Source organism: Hyaena hyaena, unplaced genomic scaffold, assembly GCF_003009895.1.
Source record: "Hyaena hyaena isolate Hyena2069 unplaced genomic scaffold, ASM300989v1 scaffold_149, whole genome shotgun sequence".
NCBI lineage: Eukaryota > Metazoa > Chordata > Mammalia > Carnivora > Hyaenidae > Hyaena > Hyaena hyaena.
The window spans coordinates 759,364-781,909 of record NW_024080781.1 but is presented as its reverse complement, the minus strand read 5'-3'; the positions used below and the strand labels follow the sequence as shown (position 1 = coordinate 781,909).

Below are 22,546 nucleotides of genomic sequence, written 5' to 3'. Positions count from 1 at the left end.
GCCCATCCCCCCTTCCCCCCTCATCCATCAGTCCTCAGTTTTTGTCAGCATTCAAGAGTCTCTCATGGTTTGCCTCTCTCCCTTTCCCCCACCATTTCCCCTCTTCTTCTCTCCCATGGTCCTCAGTTAAGTTCCTCCTAATCCTCCTATACGGGCAAACATATGATATTTGTCCTTCTCTGCCTGACTTACTTCGCTAAGCATAACACCCTCAAGGTCCATCCGTGTTGCTACACATGGCCAGATTTCATTGTTTCTCATTGCCATGTAGTATTCCATGGTATAGATAAACCACATCTTCTTGATCCATTCGTCCGTGGATGGACACTTAGGCTCTTTTCATGTTTTAGCTATTGTGGAGAGTGCTGCTATGAACATTGGGGTCCATGTGCTCCTTTGTATCAGCATTTCTGTATCCCTTGGGTAAATTCCTAGCAGTGCTATTGCTGGGTCATACAGGAAGTTCTATTGTTAATTTTTTGAGGAACCTCCACACTGTTTTCCAGAGGGGCTGCACCAGTTTGCATGAGGATTCACATCTTGATTTTGGCTCAGGTCCTGATCCCAAGGTCTTGGGATCAAGCCCTGCACTGGGCTCCGGGCTGGAAGTAGAGCCTGCTTAAGATTTTCTTTCTCTCCCTCTGCCCCTCTCCTCTATTCTCATGTGCTCTCTATAAAAGAAAAAAGAAAGAAGAAAAATAGACTTGTCATGGTAATATGCTTACTTTTTTTCCTAAATCTTTTTCAGTTTGGTTAATTTCTCTTTTATTTTTAAGTTTATTTATTTTGAGAGAAAGAGCATGAGCAGAGGAGAGAGAGAGAGAGAGAGAGAGAGAGGGAATTCCAAGCAGGCCCCATGCTGTCAGGGTGGAGCCCAACCTGGGGCTCCATCTCATGAACTGTGAGATCGTGCCCTGAGCCAAAATCAAGAGTTGGACATTTAATAGACTGAGCCTCCCAAGTGCCCCTGGTTAATTTCTTTATTTGCTTTTACTTTAGATAATGAAATTTTTCAAACATGAACATAAAATAGTTACAAGTTTCCATGTTGGCATCATTTAGCTTCAATGATTAGCAATATTTTGCCTTTCTACCTTACTTATGTATCAGAAGCAAGCTTTTAAAATAAATGTTAATTTATTTTGGAATAATGTTACATTTATTTACAGAAAAGTAAGATATTACAGAGTTTGTCTTTAACACTAGCCCGTTTTAAGTTTCTTCTAATGTTATCCTTCTTTGCAACATAAAAATAAAATGTATTTAAACTACTGGTCTGCTTCAGGATGCCTGGGTGGCTCAGTCCGTTAAGTGTGCAACTCTTGATTTTATCTCAGCTCATGACCTCACGGTTTTGAGATGGAGGCCCTCATCAGCCTCTGTGCTGAGCATGAGGACTGCTTGAGATTCTTCCTCTCTCCTTCTCTTTCTGCTTCTTCCCTGCCACTGCTCTCTCTTTCTCAAAATACATCTTAAAAATTTTTTTAATAAAGCAAAATACTGTTCTGCTTCAATAAGACATGTCCATTCAGTGTTGTTCATTAAGACATAGTAATATTTCTTCCCATTTTTGTAAGTTTTATTGAGGTATAGTTCACCTGCTCTTTTTTCCCCTCAAACTTTTATTTAAATTCTAGTTAATGTGAAATGCAATACTGTTTTCAGGACTAGGATTTAGTGATTCATCACTCACATATAACACCCAGTGCTCAACACAAGTGCCCTCATTAATACCCATCACACATTTAGCCCATCTCCCATCCTCCTCCCTCCATGATCCTTCAGTTTGTTCTCTATCATAGTCTCTAATTGGTTTGTTTTCCTCTTTTTCACCCCTTTTCCATAGGATTATCTGTTATGTTTAAGTCCCACATAAGAGTAAAATCACATGGTATTTGTTTTCCTCTGCCTGATTTATTATGCTTAGTATAATATACTGTAGCTCCATCCACTTCATTGCAAATGGTAAGGTTTTATTCCTTTTGATAGCCACTGGCTATATATACCACATCTTCTTTATTCATTAGTCGATGGACATTTGGGTGCTCTCCATAGTTTGGCTATTGCTGATAATGCTGGTATAAACACAGGGGTGGGTACATGTACCCCTTTAAATCTATATTTTTGTATCCTCTGGGTAAATACCTAGCCATGCAGTTGATGGGTCATAGGGTAGTTCTATTTTTAACGTTTTGAGGAACCTCTATACTGTTTCCCAGAGTGGCTGCACCAGTTTGCATCCCCACTAACAGTATAAGAGGATGCTCCATTCTCCACATCCTGGCCAACAGTTTTGTTTTTTTTTCTTGTGTTGTTAATGTTAGCCATTCTGGCCAGTGTAAGGTCATATATCGTTGTGGTTTTGATTTATATTTCCCTGATGATGAGTGATGTTGAGCATCTTATCATGTGTTCATCTGGATGTCTTCTTTGGAAAACTGTCTATTGAAGTCTTCTGCCCATTTCTTTACTGGGTTATTTGTTTTTTGGGTGTCGAATTTGATAAGTTCTTTATGGATATTGGCTATTAGCCCTTTATCAGATATGTCATTTGCAAATACCTTCTCCCTTTCTTTAGGCTGCCTTCTAGGTTTATTGATTGTTTCCTGCTCTGTGGAGAAACTTTTTCTTTTGATAAAGTCCCAATACTTCATGTTTGCTTTTGTTTCCCTTACTAGACATGTGTCTAGTAAGAAGTTGCTCTAGCCAAAGTCAGCAAGGTTGCTGCCTAAGTTCTCTTTTAGGATTTTGATGGTTTCCTGTCTCAAATTTAGGTCATTTGTCCATTTTTAGTTTATTTTTGTGTATGGTGTCAGAAAGTGGTCCAGTTTCATTCTTCTGCATGTGGCTGTCCAGTTTTTCCAACACCATTTGTTGAAGAGACTGTCTTTATTCCATTGGATATCCCTTCCTGCTTTGTCAAAGATTTGTTTACCGTATAGTTGTGGGTCCATTTCTGAGTTTTTATTTGTTTCCATTGGTCTTTGTGTCTGCTTTTGTGCTGGTACCATATTTTCTTGATGACTATAGCTTAAATACAACTTGAAGTCTGGAGTCATGATGTCTCCAGCTTTGGTTTTCTCTTTTAGGATTTCTTTGGCTATTTGGGGTCTTGTGTGGTTCCATACCAATTTTAGGATTCATTGTCTTAGCTCTTTGAAAAATGCTGGTGGTATTTTGATAGGAATTGCATTAAATCACATGCCCTTTTTAATTGTATAATGCACTGTGTATTAGGTTATTCACAGAGTTAGGTTATTCAAGTCTATGTTTTCAGCACCTCAAAAAAAAAAAAATCCCTGCTTATTAGCTGTTCATCTCCAGTGTCTACTTCCACGTAGCTCCTAGCAGTTGTTAATCTCCTTTTACCCCTACAGATTAGCCTCTTCTGGACATTTAATATAAATGGAATCATTAAATATATGGCCTTTGTACGTGGCTTCTTTGACTTAGCCTAATGTTTTCGAGGTGCATCCATGTGTTAGTGTATACCAATTCTTCATTTTTAATTGCTGAATAATATTCCATTGTACAGATATATATATGCCATATTTTATTTATGCCATCATGGGTTTATGGATATTACGGTTGATTCTACTTTTTGCTTATGATGTTTAATGCTTCTATGAGTGTTTATGCATAAGTTGTTGTGTGGACATGCATTTTTCAATTCTCTTGGGTATGTACCTAGAAGCAGAATTGCTGGGTTATATATTGACTCTATATTTAATATTTGAGGAACTACCAGATTGTTTTCAAAGCAGCTGCACCATTTTACATTTCTACCAGCTGTGTACAAAGGACCCAATTTCTTCACATCCTCACCAGCACCTCTTTCTCTCTTTGCTAATAGCCACATTAGTGTGTGTGAAGTGGTATTTCATTATGGTTTTGATTCCTTTTCCCTACAGGCTAATGGAGTTGAGCTTCTTTTCATGTATGTATTGGTTGTATGTGTCCTTTTTGGAGAAACATCTATTCAAATCCTTTTCCCATTTTTAAAATTGGGTTAGTTTTATTATTGTATTGTGGAGGTCTTTGTGTTTTTTTTTTTTAATATTATACTCTCATTGGGCATGTAAAATAAAATTATTTTCTCCCATTCTGTGGATTGTCTTCACTTTATTGATGGTGTCTTCTGAAGCGTGTAAGTTTTTAATTTAATGAAATCCAGTTTATCTCTTTTTTTCTTTGTTGCTTGTGCTTTTGATATCATATCTAAGAAATCATTGCCTCATACAAGTCCATGAAGATTTACTTCTGTGTTTTCTTCTAGGAGTTTTATGGCTTTAGTTCTTACATTTGGGTCCATAATCCACTTTGAGTTAATTTCTGTATGCAGTGTGAGGTAGGGATCCAGCTTCATTCTTTGACATATGGATACCCAGCTGTCCAGCACCATTTGTTGAAGAACTTGTCTTTTCTCCTTGCATTGCCTTTGCCACTTGTCAGAGATCAGTAGAGCATATTTCTGTGGATCTCTTTTCAACTTTGTGAATACCATACCTTCCTTAATAGTGGTAGCTTTATAGCAAGTCTTCAAGCTTAGTATTGTCAGTCTTCCAACTTATTTTTCTTCCATACACTGACTGTTGGCTCTTTCTATGTATACTTTAGAATCAGTTTGTCAATATCCACAAAATAATGTGCTGGGATTTTGACTGACAGTATGTTGAATCACAGAAAGGAAAGGGTGATGTCTTAACAATATTGAGTTTTCCTATCATGAATATGAATTATCTCTATGGTTTTTAGATCTTTGATCTCTTTCATCAGAACATGGTAGAATTCTTCATATGTATCTTCAATATAATTTCTTAGATTTATATCTGAGTAGTTCAGTTTTTTGGTGCTAGTGTAAATGGTGTTGCAGTATACATTTTGATTTCTAGTCATTCATTGCTAGCATATAGAAAAGCAGTTGAGTTTTGTATATTAACCTTGTATCTTTCAGCTTTGTTATCATCTCTTGTTAGTTAGGAATCCTTTTGTTGATTCTTTGGGAATTTCTACAAAGACAACCATGTGTGAATAAAGATTGTTTATTTCTTCCTTCCCATTCTGTATACATTTTATTTATTTTTCTGGTCTTACTGAATTAGTTTAAGACTTTCAGTATAATGTTGAATAGAAGTGGTGAAAGGAGATATTTGTGCCAGTTCCAGTTTTGGGGGAAAGCATCTAGTTCATCACCATTAAGTGGAATATTTATTAAATGTAGATTTCATTTTTAGATGTTCTCTATAAAGTTGAAGTTCTCCTCTATTTCTAGTTTGCTGGGAGTTGTTACCATAAATCATTGTCAGATTTCATCAAATGTTTTTCTTCATCCATTGGTATATCATATTTTTTCTTAAGCCTTTTGATGCAATGGATTACATTACTTGACTTTTCAGTGTTGACCCAGATTTGCATATCTGGCATAAGTCCGACTTAGTATGGTATATAATTCTTTTCACACACGTGTTTGATTTTGTTTGCTCGTATTTTGTTGAGGATTTTTACATGTATGCTCATGAAAGATACTGGTGTATACTTTGTATTTTCTTGCAATGGCTTTATGTGGTTTCAGTATTAGGCTAATGCTGACCTCATAAAATTAGAAAGTATTCCCTTTGCTTCTTTTTTCTGGAAGAAATGGTAGAAAATTGACAGCATTTCATCCTTAAATCTTTGGTAAACTCAGTGAAATCATCTGGGCCAGGTGCTTTCCTTCTCTTTCTTTTTCTTTTTCTTTTTTTTTTTTTTGAAAGTTATTGTCATTCATAGTTTTAATTAGGTATAGGACTATTCAGATTACCTAGCTTTCCTAGTGTGAGTTCTTGATAGATGTGTCTTTCAAGGAATTGTTCTACTGCATCTAAATTATCAAATTTATGTGCATAAACTTGTTCATAATATCCTTTTATTATCCTTTAATGACCATAGAATCAGTAGTGATGGTCCTTCTTTAGTTTCTGACCTTGTAATTTGTGTTTCTCTTTTTCTTGGTTAGCCTGGCTTCAGGGCTATAAATTTTGTTGATTTTTGTAAAGAAATAACTTTTGGCTAATGATTGTTCCCCCATTGGTTTCATGTTTTAAATTTTATTGATTTTTTCTCTAATTTTTATTGTTTGTTTTCATCTCCTTGCTTTATATTTATATTGCTCTTCTTTAAGTAGTTTCTTAAGATAAAAGTTTAGATAAATAATTTAGATCTTTCTGCTTTTCTAATATATGTGTTCAATGCTACGCATTTCCTCTAAGCACTGCTTTTGCTTCATCTCACACAATTTGATAAATTGTATTTTCATTTTTAGTTAGTTTGATATATTTGTAATATCTCTTGAGATTTCTTTCACCTACATGTTATTTAAAAGTGTGCTGTTTAATCTCCAAATAGTTGATGATTTTTCCAGCTGTCTTTACAGTTAGTGATTCCCTATTTAATTTCATTGTGATTTGAGAGCATACTTTCTACTTCTGTTTTTGAAAACTTTTTCACGTATGTTTTGTGGTTCAGAGTTTGGTTTATCATGTGAATATTTTATGTGAGCTTGAAAAAATTAGGTACTCTCCTATTATTTCATAGAGCACAGTAAAACCTTGGTTTGCGAGCATAATTTTTTCCAGAAACATGTGTGTAATCCAAAGTATTTGTATATCAAAGTGAATTTCCCCATAAGAAATAATGAAAATTCAGATGATTCATTCGACAACCCCAAAATATTCATGTAAAAATGTTTACAATATTGTAATATAATACAGAGTAATAAAGAAAATCCAAAATACAAGGAAAAATAAATGAACCTGCACTTACCTTTGAAAACTTTATGGCTGGTGTGAGGAAGATGAGAGAAGAGAGTTATTGTGTAAATGACTTTCACTAGCTCTAATGGAAGCACTACTGTCTGTTGGCTCAATAGAATCTTTTTTTGTGTAGCTTTAGCAAGGAACCTATCCATTGACACTTGCCTCCTTTTGAAGATTTTGTGGAAATGTAACATTGCTTTGGCAATCACCCACAATCCCACAGGGAGAGAGGCAGAAGGAGGGAGGGAGAAGCACCATTGGTTCGTTGGTGATTATGTGACGCTCAGTGTCATGTACTACTCATATTCCAAGACATTGCTCCTTTATCAAGTTCAAATTTATTAGAAACGTTTCCTTGTCATATGAAACACTTGCAGAACAAGTTACTCACAATCCAAGGTTTTACTGTATTCTGTAAATGTCCATTACATCCAGTTAACAGTGCTGTTTGGTTCAGCTCTATTGTTACTGATTCTCTGTCTACCAGAATCTATTAGTTCTAGATACAGGAGTTTTGAATTCTGCAGCAATGTGACCTTGGGTGCTTCTTGGAGTTCTCTCAGTTTCTGCCTCATGTATTTTGACACTCTGTTGTCAGAGACATACTCCCTAAGGATTTGTATGCTTTTTTTTTTTTTTTTTTTTTAGAGAATTGACCCTTTATCATTATGTAATTCTCCCCTTTGCTCTTGATAATTTTCCTTGTTCTCATGTCTGCTTTGTCTGAAATTAATGTAGCTGCTCCAGCTTTTTTTGTTGAGTGGTAAATGGTATATCTTTCTCCATCCTTTTACCTTTAGTCAAAGTAGACTTCTTTTAGATAATAGACAGTTGGGTCCTACTTTTTAATCCACTATGTCAGTCTCTGTCTTTTAATTCATGTATTTAGAAAATTCACGAAGAGATGATTAATGCAGTTGGATTAAAACTTACCATTTTTGTCACTGCTTTATTTACTGCACTCTTTGTAACCCTTTTCTTTTTCTTTTTTTTTCTCTTTCTACCTTCTCTGATTTTAATTAAGCATTTCATATGATTCCAATACCTGTCCTCTCTCAGCATAAAAGTAATACTTCTTTTTTTTTTTTAACATAGTGGGGTGTTTTTAGTATTTACTATATACATTTACAAGTAACCTAAGTCCATTTTCAAGTCAGATTATTATACTGCCTCCTTTTGAGTGGAAATATCTTGTACCAGTTTTCCCATTTCTTCCCTCCCATCTCTGGAAACATTGTTGTCATTCATTTCATTTATCAGAAGTTATAATCACTGAGTACCTTGTTGTCTGTATTATTTTGAACAGTTTTCTCCAGAGTAAGAAAGATTTTTACCTTCATTTATTCTTTCTCTGACTTTCTTCCTTTATGTGCATGTGAGTTTCTGACCTATATCATTTTTTTCCCTCTGTGACAAAAAATAATTAATATTTCTTGGGGCGCCTGGGTGCCTTAGTTGGTTAAGCGTCCGACTTTCACTTAGGTCATGATCTTGCGGTTCGTGGGTTCGAGCCCTGCATCGGGCTCTGTGCTGACTGCCAGCTCAGAGCCTGGAGCCTATTTCAGAATCTGTGTCTCTCTCTCTCTCTGACCCTCCCCTGATCACGCTGTCTCTCTCTCTCTCCTAGAAATAAATAAAAATATTTTAAAAAGTAATAATAATTAATATTTCTTGTAATACATGTCTACTGGTGACAGAATCCTTCAGGTTTTTCTCTTTAAAATATCTGTATTTTTCCTTAATTTTTGAAGACTGGCAGAATATAGACTTGTAGACTGATTGCTTATTTTTGAATACTTGCTCTTTCCTTGCTTGCATGGTTTTTTAGAAGTTGTATGTAATTCTTGTCCTCTTTCATGGATAGGTGAGGTTTATTTTTTCTTGTCACTTCTTTTCACGTTATTTCTTTGTATTTGATTTTCTCTAGTTTGAATATGATATGTCTGGGTGTAATTTTTTGTTACTAACTCTGCTGTGAGCTTCCTGGATCTGTGGTTTGGTGAATGTCATTTTGGAAAATTCTTAGCCATTTTTTAAACATTTTTAATTTTTTTAAAAATTTATTTCTGTGTGTGAGAGAGAGTGAGAGAGAGAGTAGGGGAAGGTCAGAGAGAGAGGGACACACAGAATCTAAAGAAGGCTCCAGGCTCTGAGCTAGCTTTCAGCACAGAGCCTAATACAGAGCCCATACCCATGAACCGTGAGATCATGACCTGAGCTGAGGTTGGACACTTAACCAACTGAACTATCCAGGTGCCCCAATTCTTAGCCATTATTAACTCCACTATTTATTCTCCTTTTTCTCCTTCAGGTATTCTTATGATATGTGTGTTAAACTTTTTTCAATTTTCCTACAGTTATTGAGTGTTCTTTTCCTTTTTTTCCCCTATTATTTTTTATTTCCTTTTCAGTTTGAAGAGTTTCTGGGGACCTATATTTGAGTTTGCTGATGATTCCCTTGACTGTATCCAGCCTACTGATGAGCCCATCAATGGCATCCTTCATTTCTGTCATAGTGTTTATTTCTAACATTTTCTTTCGTAGAGTTTCGATCTCTCTACTTAAATTGTCCAAGTGGTCTTGTGTGTTTTGCAGTTTCTCAAGAGGCCCTTAGCACAATAAGCATAATTATTTTTAATTCCCAGTCTGATGATTTCAAAATTTCTGCCATCCTTGAGTCTTGTTCTGAAGTCTGTTATCTCTTCCTACTGTGCTTTTTGTCTTTTATCTTGCTTGCCTTGTACTTTTTTATTGAAAGCCAAATAGGATCTATTGGATAATTTGAAGTGAGGCAGTAGAGCTTTAGCATTAGGTTTTATATTATATTTATGTGACTAGGAGTTAGGCTGTGTGTCATGTTTGCTGTACCTGCTGCTGTCATAGGCTTCACTTTCCTCTCATGTTTCTGTTTCTGTCTCCCTGGGTCTTTGGATTTCCCTAGAAATTGCTTCTTAAATAGAGTCAGTACCTTGGAGCTCTCTATTGTAATCCCCTGTTACCATATTGGGAGGACTCTGTTGATGTGGTATGGTGGTAACGTATTGTGGATGGGAAGTATTCGGTAATACCATGATTAAATTTCAGGGTTTCTCTCTTCAGAAGAGTCATTTATTTTTATCTCTCCTGTATGAGAAAGGAGATTGAGGCTCCTGAGTTGTCCAATCATCCTTCTCCTTAGGCCTGAAAAGGCTCTGATAATGTAATTTCCATTGAGGAAAGGCTTTTGTTAAGAAAACAGAAAGCTCTTGTATAATTTAAATGGTTGCTTTCCCCTGGGCATATTTTAAAATAGTTGCTTTTCCCCTTCAACTGCCCAAAGCAGGAGATTTTATTTTTCTGGTCTTCACTGTGAGAACCAGGTAAGTCTGTTAGAGGTAAATACACAAAATTATGGACGGCTTCCTAAGACTGGGCTCCCAGACGGTAGCTCTGCCTCCAGCAAGTAGTCTATTACCCCGTGAATGTTCTCCATCAGCTTTTTGTCCATATTTACCCATTCCTCTGGCTTTTAGAGTGGCAATTGAGGATTAGCTTTTTTCCTTTGTGAGGACGGAAATGATGACTTTTTAGAGTTGAAGAAGTTTCTTCCTATAGAATAGAATAGACTCTTCCTATAGGCTCACAATGTTAAATGATTATCATAGACATTCATTCTCTGGACGCTGGAGTATAGCCAGATCTTAACATATTTTCTGACTTGCTTAAAAAAATTAATGTTTACCTTTGAGAGACAGGGTACGTATGCATGCAAATGAAGGAGGGGCAGAAGAGGGGGAACAGAGGATCTAGAGTGAGCTCTTCATTGACAGCAGTGAGCCCGATATGGGGCTCGAACTCACATGATCATGACCTGAGCCAAAGGTGGCTGCTCAAAAGCCTCAGCCACCCAGGCACACCACTGACTTGTTTTAAAATAAGTTTTGAGAGCGCCTGGGTGGCTCAGTCAGTTAAGCATCCAACTTCAGCTCAGGTCATGATCTTGCAGTTTGTGAGTTCCAGCCCCGCATCAAGCTCTGTACTGATAGCTCAGAGCCTGGAGCCTGCTTTGGATTCGGTGTCTCTCTCACTCCCTGCCCCTCCCCTGCTCATGCTTCCTCCCTCTCTCCCCCCCCCCGCCCCAATTCTGTCTCTCTCTCTCTTAGAATAAATAAATGTTTATTAAAACATTAAAATGTTTTAAAAGATGATGATTAGTATGTTTTTGATTTTGTGTTTTTAATTTTAAGTGTGTTTACTATATATGGTTCCACGAAATTGATAATTAAAGAAACTGCTTACAGACATGAATTTAACCACCATTTCTCACACTTTTCTTGGTTTGTGTTAGTTGGTTTTGACAAAGCACCAGAATGACTTCAAGATAGAGCTGAAGTATCTAGAGGACGACCTCCTCCTGCGCCTCTCTGCAGCAGAGGGGAGCTTCCTCGATGACACGGAGCTGGTAGAGAGGCTGGAGAGGACCAAGGCCACCGCAGCAGAGATAGAGCGGAAAGTAAGAAGGCGCAAAGCACACCTGGAGGGCCATGGCGCTCCCTTTGAATCAAGTGGTTGGGATAAAAATCTGATCAAACTTGACAGTTTCCTTAAGAGGACTCACTTGTGGATTTCAGTCATTTAATAAACTGCCCTTAAAAATCAGAATGTGTGGGGCTCTGCACGGAGCCAGAGGTAGTTAAACTTGTGCCTCTCGTAATTCAGCAGAGATGCTGTCATTCACATGAGACTCTGTGAGGCTATTATTTTTTCCGAGTGACTAAATCTGAAGAGAATTGGTGGCCTGCTGACTTAGATGGTCTAAAATAGAAAAAGGCTTAGCCTCCAGCTCTGGCAAACTGACACCTTCCAGCCTCGCCACAGGTTTCGTGGTCTGTTGTACATTTTAGAGAAGTATTTAGAGCTAAAGTCGTGTTTACGGGCCTTTGCTGGTGAGAGAGCGAGCAAGGGATGGTCTCCTGCTGTACTCAGATGCATTATTCACCCTGGGAAACAATGACATTTCCTGAAAGCCAGTAAATTTTTTATTGAGTAGACTTCCTGCTGAATGTCCAGCCTATGTCCCAACATGCCTGACGCGTGGTGTGCGCTTAGGACTTCCACAGGTGTCCACGAACCTTAAAACTCCATTGTGTCAAAATGGGAGGAACTGTATTTGCTTTCTGCAATATCCTCATTACTTAGTAATCTATTAATTACCCATGTGAGACTGTATCACCACACATCCTATATGTTTATCTTAATTTAAACAAAGAAATGGAATCCTAAATTACTCTATCCTTTTAAGTAAGTGAATTCTAGGTGGCTCCTAAGATGCTAAAGATTAGAGCAATTAAGTAAATTAGGTCTTAGCTTTGAAGTTAGCTTCTAATTGTCTCTTAAAATGCCTTTTCCTATCTTCTTAATATATTGCTATGTAGTAGGGATTTCCCGTCTCTGCTCTAGTTTTATTTCCTTTTGTACACAAGTATAAAGAATCAAGTCTGTAAAAAAGGTGGGGCGGGGGGAGCTATCTTAGAAAGCTATAGAACCAGGGGCGCCTGGTTGGCTCAGTCAGTTTAGCATCCAACCTCAGCTCAGGTCACGGTCTCATGGTTCATGAGTTCGAGTCCCACATCAGATCATTGCTGTCAGCACAGAGCCTGCTTCAGATCCTCCGTCCTACTCTCTCTTTGTCCCCCCCCCCGCCCCCCGCCAACTCATGTACTCTCTCTCAAAAATAAAAATAAACATTAAAAAAAAAGAAAAACCCAGCTATGGGACCAGCAGTAGTCCTAGATTTTTTTTAAAAAGTTGTTTAAGATATTTGAGCCTTGAATAAAAAAGAGTATGTTGGTTGAGTGGTGGTGGTGTTATTGTTGTTTTAATTATCTCTCTGAAGGTACCCAGAGGATAATAGATAAAGATAAGCTAAATGGAAATATATGAGCATATGGATCATCGGGTGCAAAGTCAAACAGTCATGAGAGTCTGCATGTAAAGGCTCTTTTACTAAGCATGGCTATTGGATATATTATTGACCTTGGCTACTTTCGTATACCTTGTTGACTAATAAAGTTATCAGCATTGAATTGACTCAGCAGACTTGTAAGAACTATCCCTGGGAGGTGATATAGCTGGGTTTATTAAACCTGAAAAAGAGAAGGGAGGCAGGAAGGTGACATTACTCAGAACAAATTCTGTAAAACCATAATCACCAGTCAGGTTTGCTTAATCTGTAACCATAACACAGCTAGACTTATGTCTCTTCTCACTGAAAACTCAGTTTATGAAAAAACTTATTTTAAAATCTGAATTAAATAATTTTGGAAAAACTCAAGCACTTAGATTTCATACGTTTTCTGTTTTAAAAAAAAATTTTAATGTTTTATTTATTTGAGAGAGAGAGAGAGAGAAAGAGAGAGAGATTGCCTGACTGAGCCACCCAGGCTCCCCCAAGTTTTCTGTTTTAATATGAATAATTCTTCACTTTATATATGTCCCTTCCATCACTTGGGTAAACATAAAGAACATGAAGAGTAAGTGACTTATGTCATTTGATCTCACCATAGGTGATTGAAGCCAAAGAAAATGAAAGAAAAATCAACGAGGCCCGAGAATGTTACAGACCAGTGGCAGCGAGAGCATCTCTTCTTTATTTTGTTATTAATGACCTCAGAAAAATTAACCCCATCTATCAATTCTCTTTGAAGGTATGCTGAATAAGCTAGGAAACATTTTAAATTCCATGAGTTCAATTTGTTTCTGGAAGTGTGGAATTTATTTTTAAGCAATTGGTGTATCCAGTAAGGAGTCCTGAGGATCTAGCCAGAAAAAAAAAAAAAAAAAAAAAAATCTTCATTTTCTCTGGAACTTTTATTTATAATTTTCAGTAAGACTCTGAGATAATTAACTTATGTGTCATCATAATACATTTGGTTTTGCTTTTTATTTTTTTATATTTTTAAAAAAATTTTCTTTTAACGTTTTATTTATTTCTGAGAGAGAGACAGCATGAGCAGGGGAGGGTCAGAGAGAGAGGGAGACACAGAATCCGAAGCAGTATCCAGGCTCTGAGCTAGCTATCAGCACAGAGCCCGATGCTGGGCTTGAACCCACTAACAGTGAGATCATGACCTGAGCTGAAGTCTGACACTTAACCAACTGAGCCACCCAGGCGCCCCTGGTTTTGTTTTTTTAAACAGTCTTGAGTTTATTATATATAAGGGAATTCTCCTTGAGACTCCTATACTTTCTTTGTGAAGATGTAAGTGTCTTATAAAGAAAAATAACCCATGTTATTTTAGTATAATGGGAAAAAGAGTGAGAGTAACTATTCATTAAGTTACTCTGTTATATACAAGACATTTTCCTACTTTGGTTCATTCTTATGCCTAAAACATCTCAATAAAGTATATTATTTTATCCCTATATTTTTAAAAAAGAAAACATTTTAAAATGAACTGCTCAATAATTCACATCATAATTGTAAAAGGCAGGATTTGAACTCATGACTGATCTCATAGACCATGCTTTTTACTTTGCATCATTGTGCCTCTGGGCAGTATTCATTCATTCTGTCACTCACTTTTTAAACAAATAGCTGTTGAGATCAACCATTATGCCAGATGTTGTGCTGGTTACTGAGGGTACAGTTTTGAAAGAAACCAGGTGTGTGTGTGTGTGTGTGTGTCTGTCTGTAAAAGTGGTAAATACAATGAGAAAGAATAGTAAAGATAAGAGAGGCTGTTTTACTCTTGGTTCAGGGAAGGCCTCTCAGAGGGAGTGACATTGGAGTGATTCCTATAGAGCTTAGCTGTGTATGGAATGTTTGGAGAAAACAAGGATGTATGGGACATGAACGAGTTTGGGATTCCAGGTGGTGAATGAATGTTTGTGACTGGCGGGTAATTAATGAGTGAGGGAGAAGATGGCAAGACAGGAGTCTAGAGAGGTGGGGAAGTCTAGATCATGGGAGGCCTCATTGGCCAGATGGGGGCTTTTGGATTATAGTTTTGTCTGCAAAACTAATGTATTGAAAGGTTTGAAGCTCATGCCCGTTAGAATGACAATAGACTCAAAAGTTAATAGACTTGTCATATGGCTTGAAGCTAGAGTAATCAGCTAAGAAATGGATTGGATATGGACAGTGATGAAGAGGAAAAGAGTTAGGAGTAACTAGAAGGTTTCTGGTAGTGTGGAGCCAGTGTGCAAAAATTCTGAGAAGCACAGTGTGGTTGGATTTTGGAACAACCATAGTGTATAAAGAGTAATAAAAATAAATCAGTATTACCCAAATACCAAAACTAGACTAAGACACCACAGAGCAGACCCTTTCATGAACACTGTCGCAAAGCTAATCAAGAAGGATTGGTTGGAGGTGCTTGGGTGGCTCAGTTAGTTGAGTATCCCCCTCTTGGTTTTGGTTCAGGTCATGATCTCAGGGTCATGGGGTTGAGGGTCAGGCTCCACAATGAGCATGGAACGTGCTTAAGATTCTCTCTCTCTCTGCCCTTCACCCCTCCTAGTGTTTCTGCTCTCTCTTTCTCTCTTTTTTTTTTTATTTTTCTAATTTTTATTTTTTAATTTCTAGGAGAGAGAGAGAGACAGTGTGAGCAGGGGAGGGTCAGAGAGAGAGGGAGATACAGTTTCTGAAGCAGGCTCCAGGCTCTGAGCTGGCAGTCAGCACAGAGCCCGACGCGGGGCTCAAACCCACGAACTTCGAGATCATGACCTAAGTGAAAGTCGGACACCTAACCGACTAAGCCACCCAGGAGCCCCTGCTCTCTCTCTTTCTCAAAGGAAGGGAGAGAGGGAGGATGGATGGATTGGTAAATTGAACCCAGCCATGAATAAAAAGAACAATATATTATGCCTAAGTGGAATTTATACCATGAATACAAGCTGGTTAAACATTTAAAAAATAACACAAGTCTTCATATTACTAGAACTACAGAGAAAAGCCATGTGATCACTTCAGTGGATACATGCAGTCAAAGAATCTGACAAATTTCAATACCTGCTTAACTGCTCAATGTGAAAAAAAGATATCCGCAAAAATCTACACCTAGTATTATACTTGATGTTGTAAAACTAAATGCTTTCTCTTAAGGTCAGGAACAAGAAAGTCTTCTCTGAATACTTCTATTCAATACTGCCCTGCAAGTTATCACCAGTGCGATAATATAATAAAAGGCATAGACATTTTGAAAGAAGGAGTATCTTTTTTTCCACAAATGACCTAATCATGTATATAAACAATCGTAAGAAATCTACCCAAAAAAATCTACTAGGACTAAAAAGTGAGTTTTTAGCAAGATGGCAGGATATAAAATCAATACTCAAAATCCATTGTTTTTATATATAAAGAGCAAACAACTGGAAAATAAGTAACTCAGTACCATTTACAGTCACTTCCAAATTCATGAAACTCTTAGGGATAATTTTAACAAATACGAGATCTGTTTCTAAGTGCTACAAAACATTGTTGAGATAACACCATGGAAAGAGATACCGTGTTTGTGGATTAGAGCACTGAGTATTATTAAGATGATAGTTCTGGGGCGCCTGGGTGGCTTAGTCGGTTAAGCGTCCGACTTTCGCTTGTGTCATGATCTCGTGGTTCGTGGGTTCGAGCCCCGCGTCGGGCTCTGTGTTGACTGCCAGCTCAGAGCCTGGAGCCTGTTTCAGAGTCTGTGACTCCCTCCCTCTCTGACCCTCCCCTGCTCACACTGTCTCTCTCTCTCTCCTAGAAATAAATGAAAAACATTAAAAAAAAAAAAAGATGATAGTTCTTTCCAAATTGATCTGTAGATTCAATTCCATCTCAGTCAAATCCCCAAAGGCTTTTTCAAAAATAGAAATTGGCAAGCTGATTCCAAAGTTTGTGTAGAAATTAAAAGGATTTAAAAGAGCTAAATAATTTTGAGAAAGAACAACAAATTTAGAAAACTTATGATCCACGATTTCAGGGCTTGTTAGAAACCGATATTAATTGGCCTCAAGAAAAATCCACAAGTAATAACAGAGTCCACAAGTAATCCCACAAATGTACTTTCAAGGGATTTGGGGCAGTGATACTGAGACACCTTAATGAAGAAGGTATAGCTTTGATAACACATGGTGAGAAAACTGGGTACCCACAAAGAATAAAATGAACCTTGAACATTACATCACACTTCTTACAAAACTAGCTCAAAATGAGTAAGCGAAGCTATGAGATTTCTGGGGAAAAAAATGAGAGCACATCTTTGGGCTTTGGGTTAGGCAAAGATTTCTTAGGATACAATAGAAAACAAATAATAAATTGAACCTTATTAAAAATTTACAGTCTTCACAAGACATTAAGAAAATAAATAGGTGAGTTACAGACTCTTAACACCTGTTTCCAATGCATGTATCTAACAAATAACTTACATCAGAATATATAAAGAAGTTGGGCAACTCAGTTAATGGAAGGTTTGAACAGACATGGCGTATATGGTTATGAGTATTGCCCATAAGCCCATTTTTAAATGCTCAGTATTCGTCAGAAAAATGCAAAGTAAAAGCAGAAATAAGTATTACTATATACCAAATAGAATGGCTACAATTTTACAAGACTGGCAGTAACAAGGCTTTAGCACAGGTACAGTACTGCAACTCTTGCACGTTCCCAATGAGGATGCCAAGTGGTAAAACCATTTTGGAAAACAGTGTGGCACTTTCGTATAAAGTTCAACCAAAAACGATCCCCCATTTTGACCGTGTGTGGAGCTAGCTAGACATCAGGCACAGTTTCCACCCTTTACCAGTCACTTTGAATTCCCCAGGCTTTCAACGTGCTGTTCCACAGAGCAATTGAGCAGGCTGACAAGGTGGAGGATGTACAAGGCCGCGTCTCAGTCCTGATGGAGAGCATCACCTACGCCATCTTCCTCTACACCAGCCAGGCGCTGTTTGAGAAGGACAGGCTCACCTTCCTGTGCCAGATGGCTTTTCAGGTGAGGAAATCAATCATTTGAAACCACCCCCAGAACTGAAGTACTACGCCTCTGTTTATTACGTGTTTTACTTCCGTCAAAGGGAGGCATGACAGCTTTTTTGGAAGCCCTTGGTGGCATGAAATGAGTTTGAGTTTCCCAGGGTGAACTTGGACATGTTATAATCTTTCAGTAGTCCCCACGGCATTGGTTACCGGGGGGGGAGTGAGGGGGTTATGCACTGTAAGCCACCACATCAAGTGATCACCCTGAAAAACAGATCAATGACACCTCCTCACTTCTTAGGTCTTGTGCTGAGCCTCCCAGATATTACCAGGAAGATTCTTTTTTTTTTTTTTTTTTTTTTTTGATAAATAGCACATATGTGCAGAGGGAGGGGGAATCTTAAGCAGGCTCCATGCCCAACACAGAGCCCAAATCGGGACTTAATCTCACAACTGTGAGATCACGACCTGTGCTATAATCAAAAGTTGGATGCTTAACTGACTGAGCCACCCAGGCACCCAGAGATTCTTTAAGATCCGAATTATAGGTCCACATCTGGACAGTTCTAGGATTTTCTCTATCCCTTTAAAAACAAGTGAATGGGTAAATGAGCTCCAGGTTTCACATTGCCACCTTCAGTGATACTTACCATCCTTTTATTACATATTTTTTTAATATGGACTCCAGCAAAAGAGTTTTTTTAATTAAGGTGCCTCCAATAAGAAGAAAACATCGAGGACTACATGCCTAGATGAAATAAGCATCTTGTCCATTATTAGTTTGTTTGCTGTGTACCTTTTTCTATCAACCCATTCTCGATGAAGTCCTTGCCTGGTCTGTGTTGTTTCCTCCAAAGTGCTTTGTCCAAAGAAGGCATTTTATAAATACCTGCTGTTAATAATGATAAACTATTACTCTCAATATTTTTGGTCATTGTCGATTCCTTTGGGTTATATAAGAATATATAGGTGTAGGTGTTTCATAATGTATGTGATAAATAGGAGCAAGACACTACAAAATTAATTTTTTGCTTTTATACATATTACTCATTAGCAGTAAAAAGCCAGGAATGAGAATATATGAGACATGCATACACACATATGCACATCTATTTAAAACTTTCTCCTTGGAAGCCATAGATAAATTATAGCTTATCTCAAATCCTGACAGTTTCTGTAAATCAAAGCTTTATATATATGGCAATTATTTATTGAAATAAATTGAATTAAGAAAAAATCAATTAATCAAATAAAATAGTCTTTTAATGTGTTAACCACTGATAATGCATTTTGAAAATATCTAGAGTTTTCAAATAGCATAAAACTCGGGGCGCCTGGGTGGCTCAGTTGGTTAAGTGTCTGACTTCAGCTCAGGTCATGATCTCACAGTTCATGGGTTCAAGCCCCGTGTCGGGCTCTGTGCTGACAGCTAGCTCAGAGCCTGGAAACTGTTTCAGATTCTGTGTCTCCTTCTCTCTCTGACCCTCCCTGCTCACACTGTCTCTCTTTCTCAGGAATAAATAAAACGTTAAAAAGTAATAATAAATAAAATAGCATAAAACTCAAACACTTTACCTATTTAACTTTATAGGATATTATAATATTTAGGTAAAATTTGGGAATATTTCATCTTGCTGTCTCCCCCAAAATGTTCTTTCTATGGATGTTGTAGGTGTCTAAAGTTTATTTCTATTTATACTGTGTTTGTTTAGTTGTATCTGTAAAACAATAATTTCTAGTTTTTCTCAGTATAATCTCATATATAATAAAAATATTTCATATATTTCATAGTTTATTAGTTATTTCTGTATCATGACTAAATTATAATATTAGTTCTACCTTCTGTTTAGCACTTCAGTCCATCATCACCTCAGGCTTTCTTAATTTGTGTAACAAGATTTCTTTTTAAAATCTCTTTTAAAAAATGTATTTATATTGAGAGAGACAGACAGCACGTGAGCAGGGGAGGGGCAGAGAGAGAGAGAAAGGGAGAGAGCAAGAATCCCAAGCAGGCTCCGTGCTGTCCATGCAGAATCCAATGTGGGGCTCGAACTCATGAAACTGTAAGATCATGACCTGAGCCAAAACCAAGAGTTGGACGCTTAACGGACTGAGCATTCCAGGTGTCCCCGTGTAACAAGTTCTAGGACAAGTTTGAGTTCACAGCAAAAGCATAAGTATGAACAAATATTTCAGATATTTTGCTAATAGGCATGTGTTAAAATTGGAATAAACCAGCCTTCATAATTATTTGCTGTTAGATTATCAGTCAAATTTAGTCAGATCATGGATTTAATCTAAGATTTCTCAGTTCAACTTTAGAACAGATATATACCTATAGGAATTCTCAGCAGACTTGGTTCTGCCTATTCAGTCACATCTGTTAAATGGTGACTACCTCCTGTGTTGTGATTTTGATATAAACTAAATGGCCCTTTTCAATTTTGTGTACCCTAAAGATTTTGTTAAGAAAGAGAGAGATAGACCCTCTTGAATTGGATTTCCTGCTTCGATTCAAAGTTGAACACACTTATTCAAGTCCTGTTGATTTCCTAACAACTCAGTCGTGGAGTGCCCTAAAGGTATGTTAGGAAGATGTTTTTTCACTTTCTAAATCTTATATCTCAGTTCTCTCAAAGTAGAAATGTTTTAAAAGATACAAGTGATATGTACTATTTCATTTGCAGAAATATGTAATGTGATATTCTTCAATTCATCTGTGTATTACTGAATTATAAGGTGATTAATTTCTTCTTTGGAGATAAAAGAACTTTTGACCTATTTATGAGCTGGGAAGTGAATAAATATAGTCTGCAGGAACTCTGATAAAAGTCAAGAACAGAAGGGAACATTTTTGTCAACGTCCCTAAAACCAGTTATTTTTAAAAAATTTTTAATGTTTTATTTATTTCTGAGAGACAGCATGAGCAGGGGAGGGTCAGAGAGAGAGGGAGACATAGAATCTGAAGCAAGCTCCAGGCTCTGAGCTAGCTGTCCGCACAGAGCCTGATGCGGGGCTCGAACCCCCGAACTGTAAAATCATGACCTGAACCAAAGTTGGATGCTTAACTGACTGAACCACCCAGGTGCCCCCTCTTTTATTTTTTTTAAGTTTGTTTATTTTTTGAGAGAGAAAGCACAAGTGAGGGAGGGGCAGGGAGACGGGAGGACAGAGGATCTGGCGTGGCCTTCACACTGACACCAATGAGCCTGATGCATACACAGATCATGACCTGAGCCAAAATTGGATGCTCAACCAACTGAGCCACCCCAGCGCTCTTTTCTTCTTTATATTCATCCACTTTTTACAAATAGTTTTGTTACTTACACAACAACACAGTAATTTATTTTCCTTCTAAAGTGTTTAAGCAGAACAGAATATTATAGAGAAAAAAAGCATTGATTATTCATCACCTCAGTTACCAGTCAATCCTTATCCCATTTTTCTGTCAGAAGGTCCTATTGTTAAGAGTTTATTCTCCTAGACTCTGGGAGTCCTTAAAGATGCTCATCATATGCTAACCTTTGCCACACTTTTCTTTCTAAGAGGGAAACATTTCTGTCCATTGGAAATGACCATCATCCCTTATTTTTATAGTATAGTTAGATTTATTTTTAATGGAGTTTTTGAATTGTTTAGAATTATGAATTCAAGTCCAGTTGTTGGTCACTCAGGGTCTCATTCAAAGGGATGATAAAAGAAAAAGAGTTTTACAAAGAATATATTATCATAGATGGGAAGAAGACTAAGGGAATCAGACCAGGAATGGGGATGGAAAAAAAAAAAAAAAGGAGTTGTTATTGAAACTGTTGAGAAATGAAGTTATGGGAGAGAGCCACCCGCTAGGAGCTGTGGCATTCGGTAGAGGAACACAGCCACTGCCAAACTGTCACCACAGAGAAAGAGCCGAGGAAGAAATACCCCTGCTTCTCTCTGTTCCAGCCGTCTAGTCTCTTGCCAGTGCTTCCTCTTGGCCAAACCCAACCAGGCCAGAGAAGTGAGAGTTTAGTTCAAATAATCCTTACGGGTCACCCTGTTAGCAAGAGAGAAAAGGGTGCAGAGTAAACCTGGTGAGGAAATGAAGGTGATCCAGCACAGCTTGTTCACACAGGATCCAATACATCCGCTAGTCTTTATCTCAGACTCTTAAGCCATTTACACCATTCCCATCTGTTCCCCTGTCCTATGGCAGGCAGTAGCCCTGATGGAAGAATTTCGAGGCATAGACCGAGATGTGGAAGGATCTGCCAAACAGTGGAGGAAGTGGGCAGAATCCGAGTGTCCAGAAAAAGAGAAGTTACCGCAAGAATGGAAGAAGAAGAGTTTGATACAGAAGTTGATTATTTTGAGAGCAGTGCGCCCTGACAGAATGACATATGCTCTCAGGTGGGGCAGTTAGCATTTTCGGAAGTACAAGTTAACTTAGAGGACACCTGGTCTCAGGGGCTGGAGTATCTGGTGGAGGCATTTATGGTCCATATTGATGAGAAACGGTTCTGCTGAAATTATGATCCTGTAATCACTACTATTGTTGAAACTAACTACACCAACCTGGGCTAGTCTCTAGTCAGACTGAGCCCATCCTTCCTGAAAACCTTACTTGAGACATCAGGAGGGGAGACAGGGAACCACTGGAAATATTCTAGCAAGAGCGATGGGTGTCATCAGAGTTCAGAGGTCAGGGGCATGCATTATTCCAGTGCAATTTCCATTGTCTTTATTTAGCGGTGGCATTTGGGCTCTAAAGATTTTGCCCATCAAACAAAAATGAATTCCTTTCATGGAGACACTAATAGTCCTATAACTTTACAA

General features: G+C 37.7%; 1 protein-coding gene across 1 annotated transcript in view; it reads left to right on the top strand.

Moving 5' to 3' along the window:
• DNAH11 (dynein axonemal heavy chain 11) overlaps positions 1–22,546 on the top strand; it is a 353,093-nt gene that overhangs the window by 295,536 nt on the left and 35,011 nt on the right. Inside the window, exons 67-71 of the mRNA XM_039238848.1 lie at positions 11,122–11,286; positions 13,340–13,480; positions 17,579–17,749; positions 20,193–20,315; positions 21,927–22,120. Coding sequence (XP_039094779.1) covers positions 11,122–11,286; positions 13,340–13,480; positions 17,579–17,749; positions 20,193–20,315; positions 21,927–22,120 — 794 coding nt within the window. The remainder of the gene's footprint in view (positions 1–11,121; positions 11,287–13,339; positions 13,481–17,578; positions 17,750–20,192; positions 20,316–21,926; positions 22,121–22,546) is intronic.